The sequence below is a fragment of the Aphelocoma coerulescens genome, chromosome 15, assembly GCF_041296385.1.
Source record: "Aphelocoma coerulescens isolate FSJ_1873_10779 chromosome 15, UR_Acoe_1.0, whole genome shotgun sequence".
Lineage (NCBI taxonomy): Eukaryota > Metazoa > Chordata > Aves > Passeriformes > Corvidae > Aphelocoma > Aphelocoma coerulescens.
The window spans coordinates 5485930-5504648 of NC_091029.1; the positions used below are offsets into that span (position 1 = coordinate 5485930).

Sequence of the window (18719 nt, forward strand, 5' to 3'; positions counted from 1 at the left end):
TCCCAGCCCTGCGTGTCCTTTTGCTGCTGACTACAAGAGAGATTCGAGGAAATACTGGTTCTCCCACCACCTGTCAGGAAAAGGAAAAGCAATTTCCAGTGAGCACTAGTAACAGGAAGACTATACTGCACAAGAAGGGGAGGAAAGTTCCAGAGGGAGCTGGGCGTCGGCAGAGAGCGGTGAGCCAACAAACACCCTTCCCCAACATCCTTCCAGATCAAGAGACTGAGGCACTGAGAGAACTCATGCTTTAATAGACACGGAAATCACAAAGAAGAAAGGCCAAATGCCTTAGCAATTTCAATAAAAATATGAAAATCTTTTTACATGGTAAATTTCATAATATAAAAAGTTTAATGCTGTCTGGAAACAGAGTTTTAATTTACAAAGAAAGTCCATAGAGGCCAAACATGGCTAACACTGCACATAGGGAGAGCGAGTGCTGAAGGGCTGCTGCTGGGAAGCCTCTGCTGACCATCCTCTCTGGGTCACTGTCTTCTGCAGCTGAGGGGACGAGTGTCCACACACACGTGCAGCCCTGCTGGGCAGCATGGCAATGCAATGAACCCGAAACTGCTCAAACCCTTTATCACCATCCAGCTGAAACTACCAGTGCTTCCTGACAGATTCACAGACACCTCTGTGCCCCTGGATCTGTTCTGCAACTTGGAAGAGATGTTCACAGAACGAGCTTGCCCTAATGAAAGAAAATATGGCCTAGAGTGATATGTGTGGGTGTAGCACCCCCTCAATGTTTTTTCCTTGTTTCAGTAAGGTACGATTAAAGAGAAGGAAAACCAATTATCAGGCCAGAGGTACAGGCTAACCAACAAAATCAAATTAAACTAGATTTTGATCACAGGGGTTGTTTACTGTTCCCATTTAGCTGGAGCTAAAGACAGTCAATAAAAAAATCTGAAATCTCACACAGTAAAACGTACAGGGCAAAACCAAAACATTCTATGGCCTTGGGGAATGGTTGCATGTGGCAGGTTTAATGTGAAAGTGGTTAATACCTAATTGTTATTGCTCACTGTATTACGCAGTGTTGTCACTTGTACCATGCACAAATACAACAACGACAAATGCATTAAACCCACAGAAGGAATTCTAATAGCAAATGGAAAACGTGTGATTTTCATTTCCTGAATTTCTCCACATATTGGGCAAACCTGATAAAACTCTTTTCCTCACAAAGGGGTTGTTTCTCATTCAGGAGGTGGAGGAGTGAGGGACAAGGTGTGCAGTGTCTCCCAGCCACGAGTAAGCATGCATTTCATGGCTCCCGGCAAGCCAATGGAAGTGACCTGTGCCAAGTCAACGGAGACCTATTTCCCAAAAGACTTGTTCTAGTGACACTCACCTTCCATATTTATACAACATCAAATTCCCAAATACTGAACTTTCTCTACATCCAAACCCTTCCCTGCTTCTAATGCTCCCCCCTCCTTAAAAACAACAACAGAAGAACCACTCCCCCGCACCCCCCACCCCGATTTAGCTCTGTCTGAAAGCTTTAAGCCAGCACGAAACCTGCTGGAGCACAGAAATGGGTTGTAACAAAATGGCAGCATAGAATTTCTACAGGTTAAAAGATCCTTTAGTTATGGAAGTAAACTACAACAAAGAGGCTTATTTCTGACATGTTATGCAGCACTACAGGGAGTATTTGCTGTTGCTATAAACAAAAAGCTGCCCACTTCCATCCTGGGTGTTCCTGGGATGTCGTTTCAAGAAGTTTATGCTGGTTAGAAACAGAGCAGGTCACATGAAGTCTCTCAGCAGTCCTGTGACCACAGCAAGTGGCATGGTCAACAGCATCACTGTCTCCACAAGGGGCAGATGCTGTGCTGACTCATTTTGGCCCACTATTCTAATTTTTCCTGCCAAATGACACGAAGGTGATGTTTAGCACCAAACCATCACAGGAAGAGATGTCATGTACAGACAAATAACTTGCACCATAATGAGTTGAACAGATTGACTCAACTGTTCTGCTACATTGTGTATGAGTAGGTAACTACTCTTTCTCTCTGCACTGAAAACTTTGGTGATCCCCCCTCCCTTGTTAGCTGGCTATAACAACCCAGCCCAGTATCCTTTGCCTTTAGTGCTTGCGTTCATTTCTTGCAACAATAAAAAGGAAAACATTCTCCAGAAACCAGCAGATTCCAGAATATTCTCACAGCAAGCATCTGATTATGCCCTGTGAGTAAGCTGAGCCTAAGCAATTTCATGTTTCCATATCAGAACTGAATTCTCTGCCCTGCTATCATGCTTTTCCTCCAAGATCTCTAAGGAAATCTCGAATTATCAGATCCGTGTTTACAACAAGAGCATCCAGCCATGCTAAGTACAACAATTCTCTGCATCAGCAACATACCTCTGGTACGTCCACAGAGCCGCCTGCACTCTCCATTCAGCTGCAAGGCTGGAAGTTGACTTAAGATCCAGCTAAAACTCAGGGCCTAATGTATTCAGCCTCACAACACCTCTGTGAGGTAGGTAGGTAAGTATTACTATCCCCATTTAGATAGAAAGGGAAGACGAGGCACGGAGAGGTGAAGTGATTAGCCTTCAGTCACTCAGCCAATCCTGGGAGTGCAGAATAGACACCAAAAGCCTTGGTGATCCAGTGCTCTGACTTCATAGCCCATGGCCTGTGAATACCTTGCGTGGATCTGAGCTCACGTGGCGGGGTTGGTGCTGCCGCACGCCCAGGCTTCAGCGCATGTAAATGCTCACTGGGATCCTGATCCCATCACTGCATTGCACAGCCGATAGAAACCGTCTCCAGCCTGACCCCTAACTCCCAAACCCCACCTAGCCTAGGGAAGCTGACTGTACACATCGCCCTGGGGGTGCTCTTGGTCCCCTTTCCTGCACACGTCAGAGGGCACTCAGGTTCTGCATCCAGCCCCTCCGCTTGCTGCCTCGCGTTCTGGCTCCAGCTGCACCAACAGCTGCTTCCACTGGTACACCTGCTCCAAAGGAAACTCGTTTCCACACCTGCTCCGAAGGAAACCTGCCTCCACAGCAGGGAAAAGGTTTGCAGACCTGCCTGCACTGAGCCCTGGCAATGATTTAGCAGGATCAAGGAGGGATTTTTTTGGTCAGGTGATGTCTGAATCACACACACTGATGTCACATTCTTGCCTGTCATGGAACTGCAAAATAATGTTCTGAGCTGCAGCATCTGTGATCCTTTTCTGTGCCCACTTTGCCGACAGAGACTTACCTACTGTCCAAATACTTTCCAGGATAAAAAGTTCACCTTCACAATGTGGTGTGCCAGAGAGACCAGAGCCCTCAACAAAACCAGAACTTGTCTCTCTGACACACACTCACTACCTCACACTCAGGCTCACCTGGTTTGTGAGGCCCCAAACATTTCCTTTGAGCAGACCAACCAGCAAAATCTCATCTGAGGGGTTTCCATCCAGAAAAGTTACCTGAGATGCATATTTTAGAATGGGGCACCTCTCTCCTCTTGTCTCTGTTTCACCAGCCTCTAAATGATGCAACAGAACTGCCAGATCCTGCTGCTATGGAGTTTTACTGACAGCAGTTTCTGTTTTGGCCAACCTGGCAGAGGTATCTAGAGGCATGTGGTGTTCTCCTCTGTCAGCCTTTGAAAGCAGTCCAGTAAATGGCTCATCTTTCTCCAGGCAGAGACTTGTACATATGTTCTTTGTGGTACACAGGAATGTTCTGCCTCCTCTCCCTTTCCTCTCCAACCCCTGATATGTATAATTTCTGTATAAAAAGCCAGCTGTAAAACTTCTGGTTAAGAAATACAAGGAGGTGGCTTAAAAGCCAGTATTTAATGAACACACAACCAGATGCTTTGCACCTGCTGCTGCAAATACTGAATACTACAAAGAACCTGTTATAAGGTGAGTCTGGCCAAGGTTCTGATAAGGGAAACAAAAACCCATGTGTGTGAGGCCGTGTGCCCCCACAGTGACAGCAGGCCAGCCTGTCCCATCCCTGGGCACTGCCAGCTGAGGGCATGACCACGGCTGCTTAGCTACTGGTTCTGTTTTTGTAAAGGCAAGTGGGCAAAAGCAAATACTTAAACAAGACTGTAAGTCATCAGCTGGTATTTGGGACATTTCAACATTTGGAGGAAGGGAAAAATCTTCCTGGTGACAAAAATTTATACCCATTACCAGCTGGCAGTCTCAGGGGACGCACGGCTCCCAGAGTATTGCCAGGTGAGGAATGAGCTGGTGTCATGGCATTTGTGGTTTCAGGGCGTCTGTGTCCATTTGGAGGGATCTTCTGTGGCGAAGCAGCAAGGTGTTGCCCAATAGACAGGTCCTTCAGTTCCAGCTTCTCTGCACTTTCTTCTTTGCTGTGCCGTGGAGATAAATTGAGCAAGCTGAGGACATCTTTCTTAGAAGTCATTGTTCCAGGAGCTCCTCGGAGAATCTTTATTGGGCCAGTGGAGTGGTGGGGAGTGCTTTGCCAGAACATCTTTAAGTTGTGAATTGCTTGCACTTTTTCATCGATGGCAGCCAATTTTAATTTGTCTATGTCTGGGGCATCAGCTGGGCTTGAGCGAGCAGAACCAGCTGAGGAATAGGAAAGAGCAGGAGAAGGAGTGCTGCCACCAGGAGACTGATGCCCTGAGCTGGGAGAGATATTTCTGGGTGATTTAGAAATATGAGCACTATAAGGAGAGCTGGGGTACTTGAGTTTAAAGGGAGGCTGCTCAGTTAGGGACCCATGTGAATCACAGCCTGGAGATGGCTGCCCACTGTACTGGCCTGTGCCTTCTCTGTTTGACATCTCCGATGTTGTGGGGCTGTTATAGCCAGAGCTCACCTTCTGAAGGGATGAACTCCTCGTTGGAGGCTTTGGTTTAATTGCAAGAGGTGAAGATTGATTCCTCTGGCTGGAGCTGACGGGCCGGCTGAAGGCGCTGGTCTCCGAGGAGCGGAACGCGGACACGCCGGCCGGGCTGGCAGCGCCATCGTCCGAACTGTTGCTCTTGCTGATCTGGCTGCTGCTTCTCTGAAGGCGTTCAACAGCAATGAGGTGACTCTGAGTTTCCTCCAGAATTTTTTGGGCCAACTCTTGCGGATCAAGCTTTGGATTACTGTCCTCCTGGGATTTGACGGTGCTGTCAGTCTCAGTGCTAGACTGGTCAGATTCCCCAGTATCAGAACTTGCAAGTTTCCCAACTTTTTGGAAAGGTGAATTTGGGCTGGGGATGAGAGTCATTTTAACAGGAGAATTTGGAGTACTTATGCTCCCTTTGGAGTTGACGGACACCTTAATGCCTCCATTCTGACTAGTTTTGGGCTGTTTGTGATCAGGGGAAGACCTTGGTTTTGTGTTTTCTTGGTAATTGGCCAAAGGTTCGTTGCTGATTATAGAGAAACCTTCATACTCTTCCTCATCTTTGCTGGCTGCAGTGGCTTGTGGTGACAGCTGGCTCTGAGCTGCAGACCTGTGTGGATAGATATTCTTGGGCCTCTCATAATCCTGGCGTCCTCTGTGTCCTGCCCCATCCAGCATGTTTTCTGGCTTGGAAACAAAGCTCATGGAAGAAGCAATGGAGCTCAAGCTGTACACAGAAATGGCATCTGAGGCAATGCTTTCTGGACAGGTAGGAGAGAATGGAGGGTTTTGATACTGGGGTACAGGGTTGGAAACAGACTGAGCAGAAGCCAGTGACTCCAGTGATGAGGAACTGTCCAGGCTAAGGCGCTTGGGCAGCTCTGTAGAATCTAAAAAAAGAAAAGACAATAGTATATACAAACATGCCCCGAGATACACCATAAAAATCAAATAAAACCAGGTAACATTCTATCAGAATGAAGAGAAAATGCTACAAAACATGCCCTCAGGCTCTGTGCTACTACAGAACAACCAACTACTACTTATGTAAGGAAAAAGAAGTGCACAGCCCAGGCAAGAACCTCTGTCCATGAATCCTAGATGGAAGTTGTCAGCTCATTATCATTTTATATCTCAAAACCAAGAATGAGTTATATGTCCTCCAGCTGCTGGACTCTAGCTCCAGCTTCTGCTCAGACGAGTCTTTCCCATACCAAACCAACATTGCTCCAGTGTCTGATCACATTTGGTCTGTGTGACACGGGTGCGATGTGTGACCTCTGCAAAGGTGCTGAGTGTGAGATTTCAGCAGAAGCCATTCTGATCAAATCATCAGATGACACAAGGGCAAAAACTACTCTAAGCAGCTTTACCAAAAAGTGCCAGCAAGGATTGTAGAGCAAAGTGCATGGTCCTCCTGGTAGCTTGTTTCCCAGTTTTCAGAATGACCTCCTCTTGGCCAACTTCACAAAGGTCAAAACCTGTAGTGGGACATGGAACAGAAAATCACAGCTCACAGGAAGACCCTCTGTCTCAAGTAAAAGCAATCTCATACAGAACAGAGAGGTATGACAGCCTGCAGCACCCGTGGAAGGATGACGTCACCTCTCAGTGCAGTTTGTTGTCTGTTATTTATTACTGTTTAGCACACCTTCTCCAGGTGTTGGGAGCTTTGTGGTGCTGGACTGGGAACACAGACACTCATTAACAAATCACTCCTGTCAACCCTTCCTTAGCTGCAAATTATCTGGAGTTGTCGGGGAATGATATACCAAACACATCTCAGGGGACAGGGTTCTACATGCCAAACCATTTACTATTAATTCCACGTTTTCTCACAGAAATGGAGCTGAAGAGCACAGTCCTTGGAATTTGACAAATGCAGGCTGGGCTGCAGGAGGCAGACAAAAGTGAAGCTGTGAGTTTCATCACTGCTTCAAGCCCCCACATGAGACACCAACAGTGGGTTTAGAGAGACAACAGGAAGAAGTGTTTTCCTACCTAGAGCTGCCAGAAACTCATGACAGCCAGGCAGCCTCCAGAGCTGGACACTGATGGAGACCTGGATTGGTGCAGAGGGGAAATCTTGCTCCTTCTCGCCTGCCTGAAGTTGAACCAGGACTTGATGCAGCTGAAGACAGCAATACAGACATTAGCCATTCCTTACAACTCACATCACTGCTTCTCTTACAGCCACAGATAAGGCAACGCCATTTCCCTGGACACCCTTTCCCTGGACACCCAGTTCAGCTGCTGCTCCTGAACAGAGCAGTGAGATGGGAAGGTCTGGGAAGAAGGACAGTTCAGGGACAGCAACATCAGACAGACTGGAACAGCAGCAAAGGCAGGGACAAACCAGGGGTGAGGGCTGGGGGGTGGCCAGTGGAAACTGAGCAAGAAGGAAGCACAGCAGGAACATCTGTGAAGGTAAAGAAAAGGAAAGAGATACTCTGGGGCTGCTCACAGTAATATACCAAAGCCCATTCCATGACTGAGCCATACTCCTTATGCAAATCCTAAGAAACTCATTAACTGGGCAGAACAAGTCATATGAAACCATGGAAGACTTTCCTAATATCTCCATGGCCTCCAGGAAAGAAGTTTCTCAACTGTGCCCAAGGGACAGGAGTAGCAAGCTAGAGAGAAAATGTGTTTATGAAGATCTGACACAAATTAAGATGCCAGGATCCCGTGTAATTCACCAACACAGCCAGGGGAGCAATGATGGAAAGCCATTAATCAGGGGCCAGCTAACCTCAGGACCACCCATCTCTCACAACCCACAAAAGCTTACACAGGCCTTTTTTCCACAGTAGCTCTGTGGAGCAAATCCCAGGCCTGAGAGTGGGTGCAGACACGTTGCAGCACAGGGCATGGGTCTGCAGTGACCCCGGCATGTCACCCTGCACCGCAGTGTCATCCCCGTGCACATCATACTCACCATTCCCACCACATTTTTAACAGCCTTCGGGCAGCAGGTAACAAGGAAGGAAAAGAGGAGAAAAGAACATGGGTTACTCTGTGCTGCAAAGTGCCTGTGCTGAGGAACCTTGCAGGGACACATCCGTGTGGGAACCAGCACCCTGACCGCAAGATGCTCTGTCCAGAGAAAGAAGGGAGCAATGGGAACAGCCTGACCTGGGAATCCAACAGCACGGGAACAGGCAGCTGGAATCTGGGAGTGCCCAGCTCATGACAGCTCAGACACTTAGCAGGCAGACACTCAGGCCAACCCACACTCTGGCAGGAGGCTGAACATAAAACAGCCCTTCTCCTGTTTCCTCTGGGACACAGTACTGGCGCTCGATGCAGTCAGCAATCCCTAACTTTTCCTTGCACATGCAGTAGTCTGAAGTTCTCTCTTTTGTGGCTCCTGCCTTCTCTTTTACACTCAAAATAAGCATTCTATCCAGTGCAGCTGCTCAGGCTCCCACCTTGCTGCTTCACTAATGCCAAGAGCACCTGCTCCCCTATGGTGCCGGTCACCCACTTGGGAAAACCAACAAGCAGCACCCACTGACCGAAATGTCTGACATCCTGCTTCTGTCTGGAACAAAGTCTGCTTTCCTCTGGGACAGGCAGAGCCCCAGCTGCTCACACCGTGACTGCCAAAAAAGCAATAACAACAGAGGAGGGGAGAGCTGAGCTGAAAACCAACATAGAACAGGATAGACTGGTGCAAAAGGGAATTCTGCCAGGGGTCTGGGCTATGGAAGAACATCTGCAAACCCAGTGCAATATCCCTGCCAGTATTTACTCTATGGGGCAGTGAGGAAAGGGTGAGTGTGTCTTTTGTTACTTGTGCACAGCCAGCTGAATGTTTTTCCTTGGATAATTTAATTATCTGAGGCAAGGCAGCAATCATGAAGCCACCTCATTAGCACTCCAAGGCATTTCGAGCCATGGGAATGCTGTCCTCTCCTCCTCACACCTCTCAGACCTGGCCTCCCCTGGGTGGCCATTAGGGAGATAACCCTACAGTTAACCACACACATCTCAGGCACTGATGAGAGCCAAGGCAAGAGGCAAACACTGGTCACCAAGGTCATTGGAAGTATCTCATACTCTGCTGCAGATCCTAACAGGATCCTAACAGGAACCCTTTCCTTGGAGCAGACTCATCCTAGCGGGCTGCCAGAGACACTCAGTGGGTAACAGAGAAGCTGGGGCTCTTGTCTGGCTTTTTGTGCAGACTCCACGTGACCGAAGGAAAGGCAGCGCAACACCACACAGAGCCAGTCCCAGCTCCCCACCACAGTATTGCCTGGAATGCTTCTGCATGGGGAAAGGGGAAAGACAGTGAGATATTGGCCCATTGTGTGAGTGTGTCCATGTACTAAAGCAGGCAAGTGATGAAGAGAAACCTCATTACAGGAGCACTCAGGACATAAGAACCATGGAATGGAAAGCAGCCAGGCTGGTGGCGCAGAGAAAGGTCAGGTTAGGCCAGGCATGCTCCAGAGACTGGGGAGAGGGAAGAGTGTGAAGGAGGTTGAGGGGAGCAAGGAGAAGTCCCATCACCACAGATAGCACTGCCCTTCTCCTAAAGACCAGAAATCCTTTCTGCAGAGCTGTGAGCACACACAGGAGCAGCACAGGCTCAGTGAGTTTTCTGACAGACCTTGCATTGTCCAAAGTCAGCCATACCTTGGGACTTCAGTAAATACAGCAGACAAAGAGCAGCCAAGGTGGGCCCTAGGCAGCATGGCCAAACACCAATTAGGGGCCTGTTACTCAATTCACCCACACTGCTGTAGGGATCATCCTTTCACTTGTCACTGAACAGGGAGTCCCAGGGCCACACAGCCCAGTAACCCACCTGCATGTTTTCCTTCTGGACACACACTTTCATTCACACAAACAGGCAAGTTTAGAATTTCAACCTTCAAGTCTCCTAGCAAGCTCTGGGTTGATAAACCAGGGCATCAACCATTCTGTGTATTTCTGAATTTACTGACCTTGGAAGAGCCATTTGGAACCTGGTACTGGAGGAAAACCTCCCAACTCACCCTGTTGATAAGCTGCTCTCCTGTTTCTGAAGCTGTGATAAGTTTACAAAGTGCCTGAAGTGCAGGGTTAGGCAAACCTGAAAAACATCAGCAGAAACATCTGTATCTGTTCCTTGACTGCAAGAAATGCAACAAACCTGAACAGAACACACACTCGGCTAATTCCTAAAACCTCTCCCCCACATCACTGGACAGCTCTGGAAGCAGCAGCAATTTCCAGAAAGCAAAAGGTCTTCCCACTTTGCATCTGATGACAGGTTTCCTGACTGAGAGCTGGGAGAGAAGAACAGTCACATCATGCTTACTTGACCCAGTAGCAAATGATTCTCATCTGTGACAAAATTTTCAGTTAACATTTACTTTTAGAACTTCTTCCCAGTCCAATACATTGATTTCATTGACGTAAAAACATCCCTGTTTCACATGCTGACATCACAGAAAGGCGGGAAAGGCTGATGTCAGGGCCCACAGCTGCCTCCTCTCACCTAGGAGGGACTGGATGGTGGTGCTGCACTGCTGCAGCCGGTCCCCAGGGTCTGAGGTTGGGAAGAACACTGCTGCTGGGAGGCCACTGGCAGGTGGGTCCAACCGAAATCCCACCGCCGTGAGGAGCGCCTGCCAGCCTGGAATGCCACCAACTTTATTCTCCACACTCTGCTGGGAGGTGTACATGGAGTTGTGCTGCCCGTTCTGGATTCGCTGCAATGATTTCTCCACCTGTGGGGAAATGACATAGCTTATTGTACAAGATAGTGTTGCTGACTGCCTCTTGTTACACCAAGAGGCTGGAACAGCGGGCTGGGGTCAGCAAATCCAAGGTTGATCCTGGCCTGTCTCACACAGGAGGACATTAGTGCCTTGAAAACAGAAGCTCCAGTAACTCAGCATCCACAGGTGTAACATCACAGCCATGAGTGTCAGTATTCTCTGTGACTCTGGGAACAATAATGCCACAAAGTAGCAGTTTGTTTGGGATAGTTTCCTGTCGGCCTGGCAGCTGCATTTCTCCCCAAAAGATGATTCACCTTGGGGTTCCAGCCTGCTTATTACCAAAGAACCTGCAGCCACACGGCACACAGGAAAGAGAGATGAATGTCCACAAACCCAGCAACATTCACAGGTTTCCATCATTCTATGGGTACTTCACACTCCTGTGAGACCACAGATGATGCATTGGGAAGAAAAGTATTAGAAGTCATGAGTGATCATTCCAGCCACCTGGCAGTTGGCTCCAGTCCCACTGTTCCCCAAGACAGACTGGTGGCACAGATGGGGACAGAAGGGCCTCTTATCTTCCAGATCTGCAGAGACAGCAGTGACTGTGCTCTGTGTTTCCATGACTGCCATGTTCGTAGCTATTTCCCTGTATAAACAATTAATCCCAATACTTACCTCTTAAGCAGAAACCCAATTCAACAGCTAATGCAAACCAGATGGGTCTGGGGAGGATTCTGTCACAATACAATCTAAGATTTTGCTTACTTTGCCTCTTTTCGCACTGAACACTTCCTTAGGTGTCCCAGTCTTTCCACACCGACCCAGAGCTTTGCAAGAGGCTGCATCATGGCAGGGGAGAGGGGATGAAGGCATACATATATTTTTTCAAGTGGGAGTGGCTGCACATCAGGGTGCTGCTGTTCCACTCATGGTTCCACTCATGCCCACAGATGAGGGTGTCTCAGGACTAGATGGGCTGCAGTGCCCCTCATGGCTGTGACAGAGCTTCCTTTCCCTTACCAGATGAAGCAGGACACGCAGAGCATCCCGGGCCCTTTCAGGGTGCTGCAGGATCTCAGTCAGGGCCTGTCCTACCAGCGAAGAAGGGCTGTTCAGCTTCATATCACTCCCAATAAGCATGAAGCCTACAGGATTCAGAATAAGAGACAGTCAATCTCCTGTTGTTATGGAAAATGTTCAAACCAGACACAGATGTCCTCTGCCCTCAAGACTAGTGAACGATGGTTCACTGCACCCTGCACGGGGACATTCTCTTCCCAGAGCAGCTGCTCACTCCCTGCCCAGTGGTGCAGACTGAACTTCCAGAAAGTTTCTAGATACTTCTTACCGTCCCCTGCTATTAAATCAATCACATCTTCCTGTTCAAGCAAGCAGAAAACCACTGGATTGCAGCTAAACTTGTCCAGGCATGTTCCAGGTCTCCTCTACAGCCACAGAAATCAACACATGCCAACAGTGGTTGTAGAACAGAACTGAGAATGTGAAAAGTTTTCGCTGTCCTGGTCAGAAACTTGCCCTGGTTCATGCACCATTCAATGCCAGACTCCCCAGATGTCAGCACAAAGAGGTCTACGTTTCCCTTCTCATTCCCACAGCAAGGATGCAGCTGCTGCTGGCTCTGGTGCTCTGTCCAAGACTCAGTGCCAAGGGTCAGCGGTGGAAGTCAGGGACTGTGTGTGATGAACTTGCACAGTACCATGGAAGGGGCAGTACTGAGACAGCCTGAGCAGCTGAAAGTCTCTGCTTGCTGGCAATGCCAAGCACCATGTCCATACTCATTCTTTTTTGCCTAGGAAGTGGTCACTTCTGGGGCTTTTTAGTGCTCTTTTCTTTTGAGACAGAAAAATCTTGGAAGGAGAATAAAATCCCAGCTGAACTGTGGACTGTAACCTGAACTCAGCTCACACCTGGTACTACCTGAACCACATCCTAATGCTGGAGTCAACATGCCTGAAATCACTGTCAGCTTGACTCATTTTAACAAGTTCTCACTCCTCCAGCCACGTGCAGTTCACACCAGAGCCATATTCACCACAGTTTCCTGAGCTAAATAACATGGTTCTGCTGCCTGTGCAAAATCAATTTGGGGAATGCCTGCAGCTTTCAAAAACTGGGCCTTGTGCCAGGAAGAAAAATAAGGTTATCTGTACATATCCCTGTAACAGCACTGCTGAACTCTAAGCCTTTGCCATTCCAAATCTCAATGTATAGATCTTATTGAGAGGGAGCACTAGCACTGCACTGCTGAGACATTCCCAATGGAAGCAAAGGAAACCTTTCTCCTAAAAAGAACAAAAGAATAAGCCCTACAAGGTTTATGTCACAGAAATCACAGCTACTTGCTGCTCCTGCTTCTAGCAGCACTACTCCTACCTCCTGTTGGAAGTGCCACTAAATTCTCCATGGAATTCTCCTGTACCAGTCATGAGACACACTTCACCTCACAATTGCTTCCAATTATACCCAATCCATACCCACCTACTGTGCACAGTGAAATGCCAGTGAGTCCCACAACACTGACATTCAGCCACACTCAGCTGAATCGGGGTCTGAGACACAGGGGCTGAACACCGGGAAAGCACAGGGCACATGCTGCTCCCAATTACCTGCCAGCAGCGCTCCTTGCTTCGCTCATACAGTTTGGCAGTTCCCTAGAAACCACATCTCATCTGTCCAGAAGACTGTTCCTACCTGCCCAGTTGGCTGGATGGGAGAACTGCTTGCTGCTCTGCACGGTTTTCATTGCTTCTCCGAGGGCTGCGCTGGCTTTCATCCCGTTTAACAGAGAGGAATAGAAGGCGTGCACAAACATTTTGGAAGCAGCCACAGGAATGGGCCAGAGTGACACAAGGACACATTGAGCCCCAGCAGCCAGGAATGCTCTTGTCAAGCCAATGACTCCATCAGAAGTGACTTTGCTGTTGGACTCTTGGTAAGAGCCAAGAACCACTAGCTTGACAGGAAGACGCAGATCCAGCACATCAGCTGCTGTAAGCAGGAACTCCTGAAGAGGAGGGCAGTCTGAGATGCTCTCCACATCACTGGCATCATCCTGCATCCTAAGAGATTCTGGGATTGTGTAGGGGTTCCCGAAAGAACTCTTGCTGCTGGCTGGATTGCTGTCAGTGTTGGGTGTCAGGACCAAAGCAGCCAGTTTCCAGGAGACGTGGGTTGCAAAATGGACACATTCTGCCTGAGTGAGGGCACTCATGACTCTCTCTTTTGTTGATGAGCTGCCGACTAGGGGCTGGCAGCCAAGTAACTCAGATACCATATATGCTTCCTCTTCTGCAGAGGGCATAGGTCCCCACAGCCACCTGTCCATAACTGCTGAAGGGAGTTTGGGATTTCCTATAACAGCTGCCATTGAGGTAGAACTGGAGTAAGCAGGAGTATTCTTCCTCACATGGGACTACACAGAGAAAGAGAAAGAGAAAATGGGGTTCAAAGACACAGTTTTTATAGTGCTGGCAATAAAATATCCTGTCCCTTTTGCTCTAAACAGAAGTCTGGTTGTCATAATTATAGGAAGACTGCATTTCTTTAGTTTCTTCTGTTTAACTACTCCAAGGAACACCTCCATTTGAGTCTGGTCAAAACTTCTGTCCCCAGATCTTGGGTGAGCAGATGGGTAAGAACAGAAAGCAACAGATATAGCCCAGGTCCCTTTGAGGGCTGCAGCAGAGCTAAAAGCATAAAGAAGATTCCAGGTTCTCAAATTACTGGAACACTACCTGCAATCACTCACTAAGTGGCTCCTTGTACCTGTGTTTCCAAGATCAGTGTCAGCACTGCCAGCAGAAGGTGCTGCATGCAGCTGATACTGAATGGAATAGCAGTAATGCTGATAAGGTTCAGACCCTTTTGCTGCTCCACTGACTATGTTTAACCCAGGGCAAACCAAGATGTGCAGCAAAATACTGCTCAGCAACAGCAGATGTGACTTGGTGCATTCTCCTGGAGACCTGGGCATTAGAAATGCTGCTGCCAGACCTCAGCATGAAGATACTTCTGATGGATTCACCTGTGGGATTTGCTTTCCCTCATACCTTTGGTGTCCTGAGACATTAGTGGCCTTCCCCACTCAGAACACTAAAATGGAGGTGAACATACCAGCAATGTGACAGGACAGTCAGCTTGGCAAGGAAGCTCAGCACAGACCACAGACACCTACATCTCTGTAGTCTGCCATGTAGTTCCACACCCAGCACATGCAATCCTTTAGAGGAGGATATCCAAATGATCCAATCCCCTTGTCCTTCCTGGCATGCCTGGGGCTGTGATTCTGTGCTGCAGGAACTACACCAGAACCTACTTCAGAGCTGTGGTGCTCAGCGTGCTCCTCAGACCCAGGGCAGCCTGTTTGTGGTTTCTGTTCTCGTGTTTGGCACAGCAGGACAGAACTGCTGCTTTCTGAGCATGTACCAGAACCTGCATCCACAGGAGAGGTTCTGTGAGAGAGGTTTCATAAGCAGTGTCAGACCTTGGAGCTGGGATTCAGTGACTGGATGGACGGCACTGCAATGAGGCTGAAGCGCTCATAGAGGTACTCATTGGAGGAACTGCCCTTCAGGAGAGCAAAAGGAATGAGGTACAGTTCTCCCTCCAGAACCAGGATCAGCTGACGGTGGCGGCCAACAGGCCCACTGGAATGCATCAAACCCTGAAAAGAAAGGAGAATTAGTCTGGACCTTTCACTCCACCAGTGTCCCTGCCTGCACTTCCCAAGCATCAGGCTCTAGTCTGACCCCACATCAGGTTTGGAAACATCCACATCAGAACCCCACTCTGTGTGACAGATGAGCACATGTCCTGTGCAGCTGGACTGCTGCTCACCTATGCCCAGCCAGCTCCACTGAGAGGAGTGAGCGCTGAGCACGCTGACCCTCACGGTCTGGGTCATCATCCTGGCCTCAGCCCATGCGGGGCCCAGCCTCATCCTGGTACTGCAGCTCCTTCCACTCCAGCCTGAAACCTTGGCTAACTCCAACCACCTGTATCTTGTCCGTATTGTCATCACCTTATGCTTTATCAGAGAATATTCTTTCTGATATTGAATTTCTAAATAGCTATTTCCTCTGAAGAGCAAACAATCTACAGACAGATTGTGTCCATGGCCTGCACTTCCACACACTTGACATAGTCATCAACCCAGAGTCACCAAAAGATCTAACCAGAAAGCATCTTATGGATGGAGAAGTGAAGCAGAGCTATTAGTCAATAGGGACCATGCAGCTGGACACAAAATGTGGCAACTGCTCCTGGTCTGATGTAACCATGGAAATTTACTAATCTGGTGTATCATAAAAACAATGTTTTCACCCCAGGAAAGAGTAACTTCAAAGCACTGAAATTTGCTCCAGCTTAAACACTGGAAGCCCACAAAAAAAAAAAGTATGCAGGACTAGATCCTTGTCTCTAGATTCTCAACTCTAGATGGTCTCTAAGGCCCCTTCAAACCCAGACTGTTCTATGAAAATATCACGCTTCAGAAAGCACCCCCAAGCTGGCTGTTCTTGCTTTCCCACACCGAGAGGGTTTTGGTAAGTGTCTGTGCCAAAGGCTTACTCCTTCCATGGGTCCTATCAGCAAGTCATAGAGAGCACGGAGTGGGGGTTTGGTGAAAGAAGTCTGCCTCCTTGGAAGTGATGATGTTCCATCCTTAACAGGAGACATGGTACTGCTGAACAGGCTGGTCATGCTCTGGCAGCTCCTGTGGACAAAAGCCAAGGGAGAGGTTAGCTGCAGGAATATGAGCTGCCCTGTGGCTGCCCTGACTTCTGACAGTGACATGGGCCATGTCATCCAGGGGACTCTGCTCTGTAAGATGGTTCATGGGAGGACTGCAGTGAACAGTGACATTAATGGCAGGATGAATCAGCTGCAGACAGCATATGACATTGCTAGGGAGTTTCTCTAAACACTCCAGTGCCTGAAGTGCTGCTCCCAGTTGCTCCTGCACACCTGCAGGAGAGTTGCAGCTGTGTGCAGGCAGGCATGAGACCCACTGACAACTGGCCACAGTCACAGGAGGATTTGCACTTGGGTTGTGCACCAACTGACCTAGTGTGATACCCAAGGAAATGTGACAACAGGCAAACCATGAGATATCAAGATCCTGCCTGCACTTCTGCCACTGCTGTGCAACACCTGGTGCCCATTTCTGATATTCACACAGAGTTCTGCATGTGATCTCCTGGCATCAGCAGCCACAAGTTACTGCCCTGCTGAGGAAATGAAGTTGCCCCATTCCGGGCTCACAAGTCCAGCAGCTGTGCTCTCCAGGAATGTTACCCTTGGCTTGGGGCCATGAACAACCATTTTATGTGGAAAGGGTAACTTTCCAGAAAGTTTTAGCAGGTGGACCTCAAAGAAAAGGTAGGGAGGCCTGGAACATACCCCAGCCCTTTGAGACACATACCAACACACAGGCTCAGAAAACTGCATTTTCCCCTCCCTTTCTCTCCTCAGCTGCTGCAATCAGCCTCCTGACCCAGCTAAAACCTATAGTTCTCTGAAGAATAACATGCTCTTACCACCCACAAGGAATTTCCATTTTATGGGCACATAGGAACAACCTCAGAATGTCAACAGAAGCCTGGTGTCTGACTGCCCATGCTCTCTGACCCAGAGATTCCAGTGACAGTACCAGTATGCTGCTGCTTAGAGCTGCTGAAAACTCATCTGGGAGATTTGTGCAACAGGCTTGGCGCTGTGTGCTCCCCTCAGACCCATCTGCCCTGCTTCACTGCAGCACCTGACTGAGAAGCACGCTTGGCAGGGTTCAGCTTTATGGAGCACAGATTTTAAAATCAGATCAGGAAAGAAAATTTGTGCAGGGATACCCCAGTCCTTGTGCGCTGATCCTCCCTGAGCAGCCTGTTGCCAGCAGGCAGCACTTGCCAGCCCCACAGCCCATGATCAGCAATTGTTACACACTCATTTACTGCAGGGAATAGGGGCTTGATTACTCCAATCAGCAAAGCCCTCCTGCATCTTGGGTTTCCCAGCCAAGCAGCTCTAAATTTATTTCTTCACCACTCTGATTGCTTTTTATGAGAACAAAACCAAGGAAGTACCATAAATCTCTCACATCTCCTGCCTCTGTGTGTGCATACACATAGATCTCTTGTGGCAGCTGGAGGTGACCAGGAGCCCTGGCCAGCCCATCCTTTCCTCCCAAAGAAGCCAACAAAAGGCTCCAGGTGCACTGATGATTTTTACTTTGCTCTTGCAATGCAGAGGATCCATTGATGTCTGAACAGTGAAATCTCTCATTTGGAAGCCTCTGCTCAGACTCTGCAGTGCTGCTGATTTATAACCCTTTGTACAGGCAGCCTGGCCTGCAGCAAGCAGAGAAACAGCACAAACAGCCGGGGCTTAGCTCTGCTCCCTCCCTTTGTCTTGGAGATGCAGGAACAAAGCAAAGCCCCAGAGAACAGGGGAGAAAGCTGTGTTGTGCAAGCCTTGGGTCAGACTGACCTGGCTCACCACCAGCCTCACAGGTGCTGGCTCTGCCTGCTGAGGATGAGTGGCTGGGCCCAGGCAGGAAGGAGGGGTTCATCGCAGAACCAGCATGGAGCTGCTCCTGCCTTGGCACTAATTAGGACTTTGGACAAGTCAAATACTCCCCATGGCCAAGCACAGCCATTGGGAGGGCTGGGAGTCAGGCCTGGTGCTGCAGGGGTCTGACAGCCTCGGGAAGCTGGATACCCATCCAACCTTCCTCAAAGAGACTCCTTCCTAAAAACACAGCCCTAAATCCACATTCAGGGCCTTTGACACACACCCACTCTACAAAGCTGTGGGAAGCTCCAGAGAACAGTCAGATCTGAGCTCCCTGTGGATCCTTTCAAGGATCCACAAGTATCTCCAGAACCCACTAGTGGTTGCAAAAAACCCACAGCCCACCCACAGCACTCTCTGCCAGGGTGGTCTGCATGTCAGCAGCTGCAGCACTGCATCCTGGATGGCAGAGAACCACCACAGAAAGGACTCCCCAGCCCCCCAGGGATGCCCCCACTGAGAGGGTCAGTTGTATGATTCTCCAGGGCAAGCTGCCAGGCCCTGAGGACAGTAAGAGGCTTCAGTGACCCTGACCAGTTTGCCCTGCCTAAGGAGCAG

At 48.9% G+C, this 18719-nt stretch overlaps 1 protein-coding gene across 2 annotated transcripts in view; it reads right to left on the minus strand.

Moving 5' to 3' along the window:
* Nucleotides 1-232: 232 nt before the first annotated feature.
* TTC28 (tetratricopeptide repeat domain 28) overlaps nucleotides 233-18719 on the minus strand; it is a 115515-nt gene continuing 97028 nt past the window's right edge. For both annotated transcript variants that reach the window (XM_069031296.1, XM_069031297.1), the window contains 9 exons: nucleotides 16164-16308; nucleotides 15079-15258; nucleotides 13287-14007; nucleotides 11595-11719; nucleotides 10343-10574; nucleotides 9858-9934; nucleotides 6850-6979; nucleotides 6222-6329; nucleotides 233-5738 (listed from right to left, as the gene is read on the minus strand). In XM_069031296.1, the coding sequence (XP_068887397.1) occupies nucleotides 4117-5738; nucleotides 6222-6329; nucleotides 6850-6979; nucleotides 9858-9934; nucleotides 10343-10574; nucleotides 11595-11719; nucleotides 13287-14007; nucleotides 15079-15258; nucleotides 16164-16308 (3340 nt within the window). In that variant the 3' untranslated portion in view covers nucleotides 233-4116. The remainder of the gene's footprint in view (nucleotides 5739-6221; nucleotides 6330-6849; nucleotides 6980-9857; nucleotides 9935-10342; nucleotides 10575-11594; nucleotides 11720-13286; nucleotides 14008-15078; nucleotides 15259-16163; nucleotides 16309-18719) is intronic.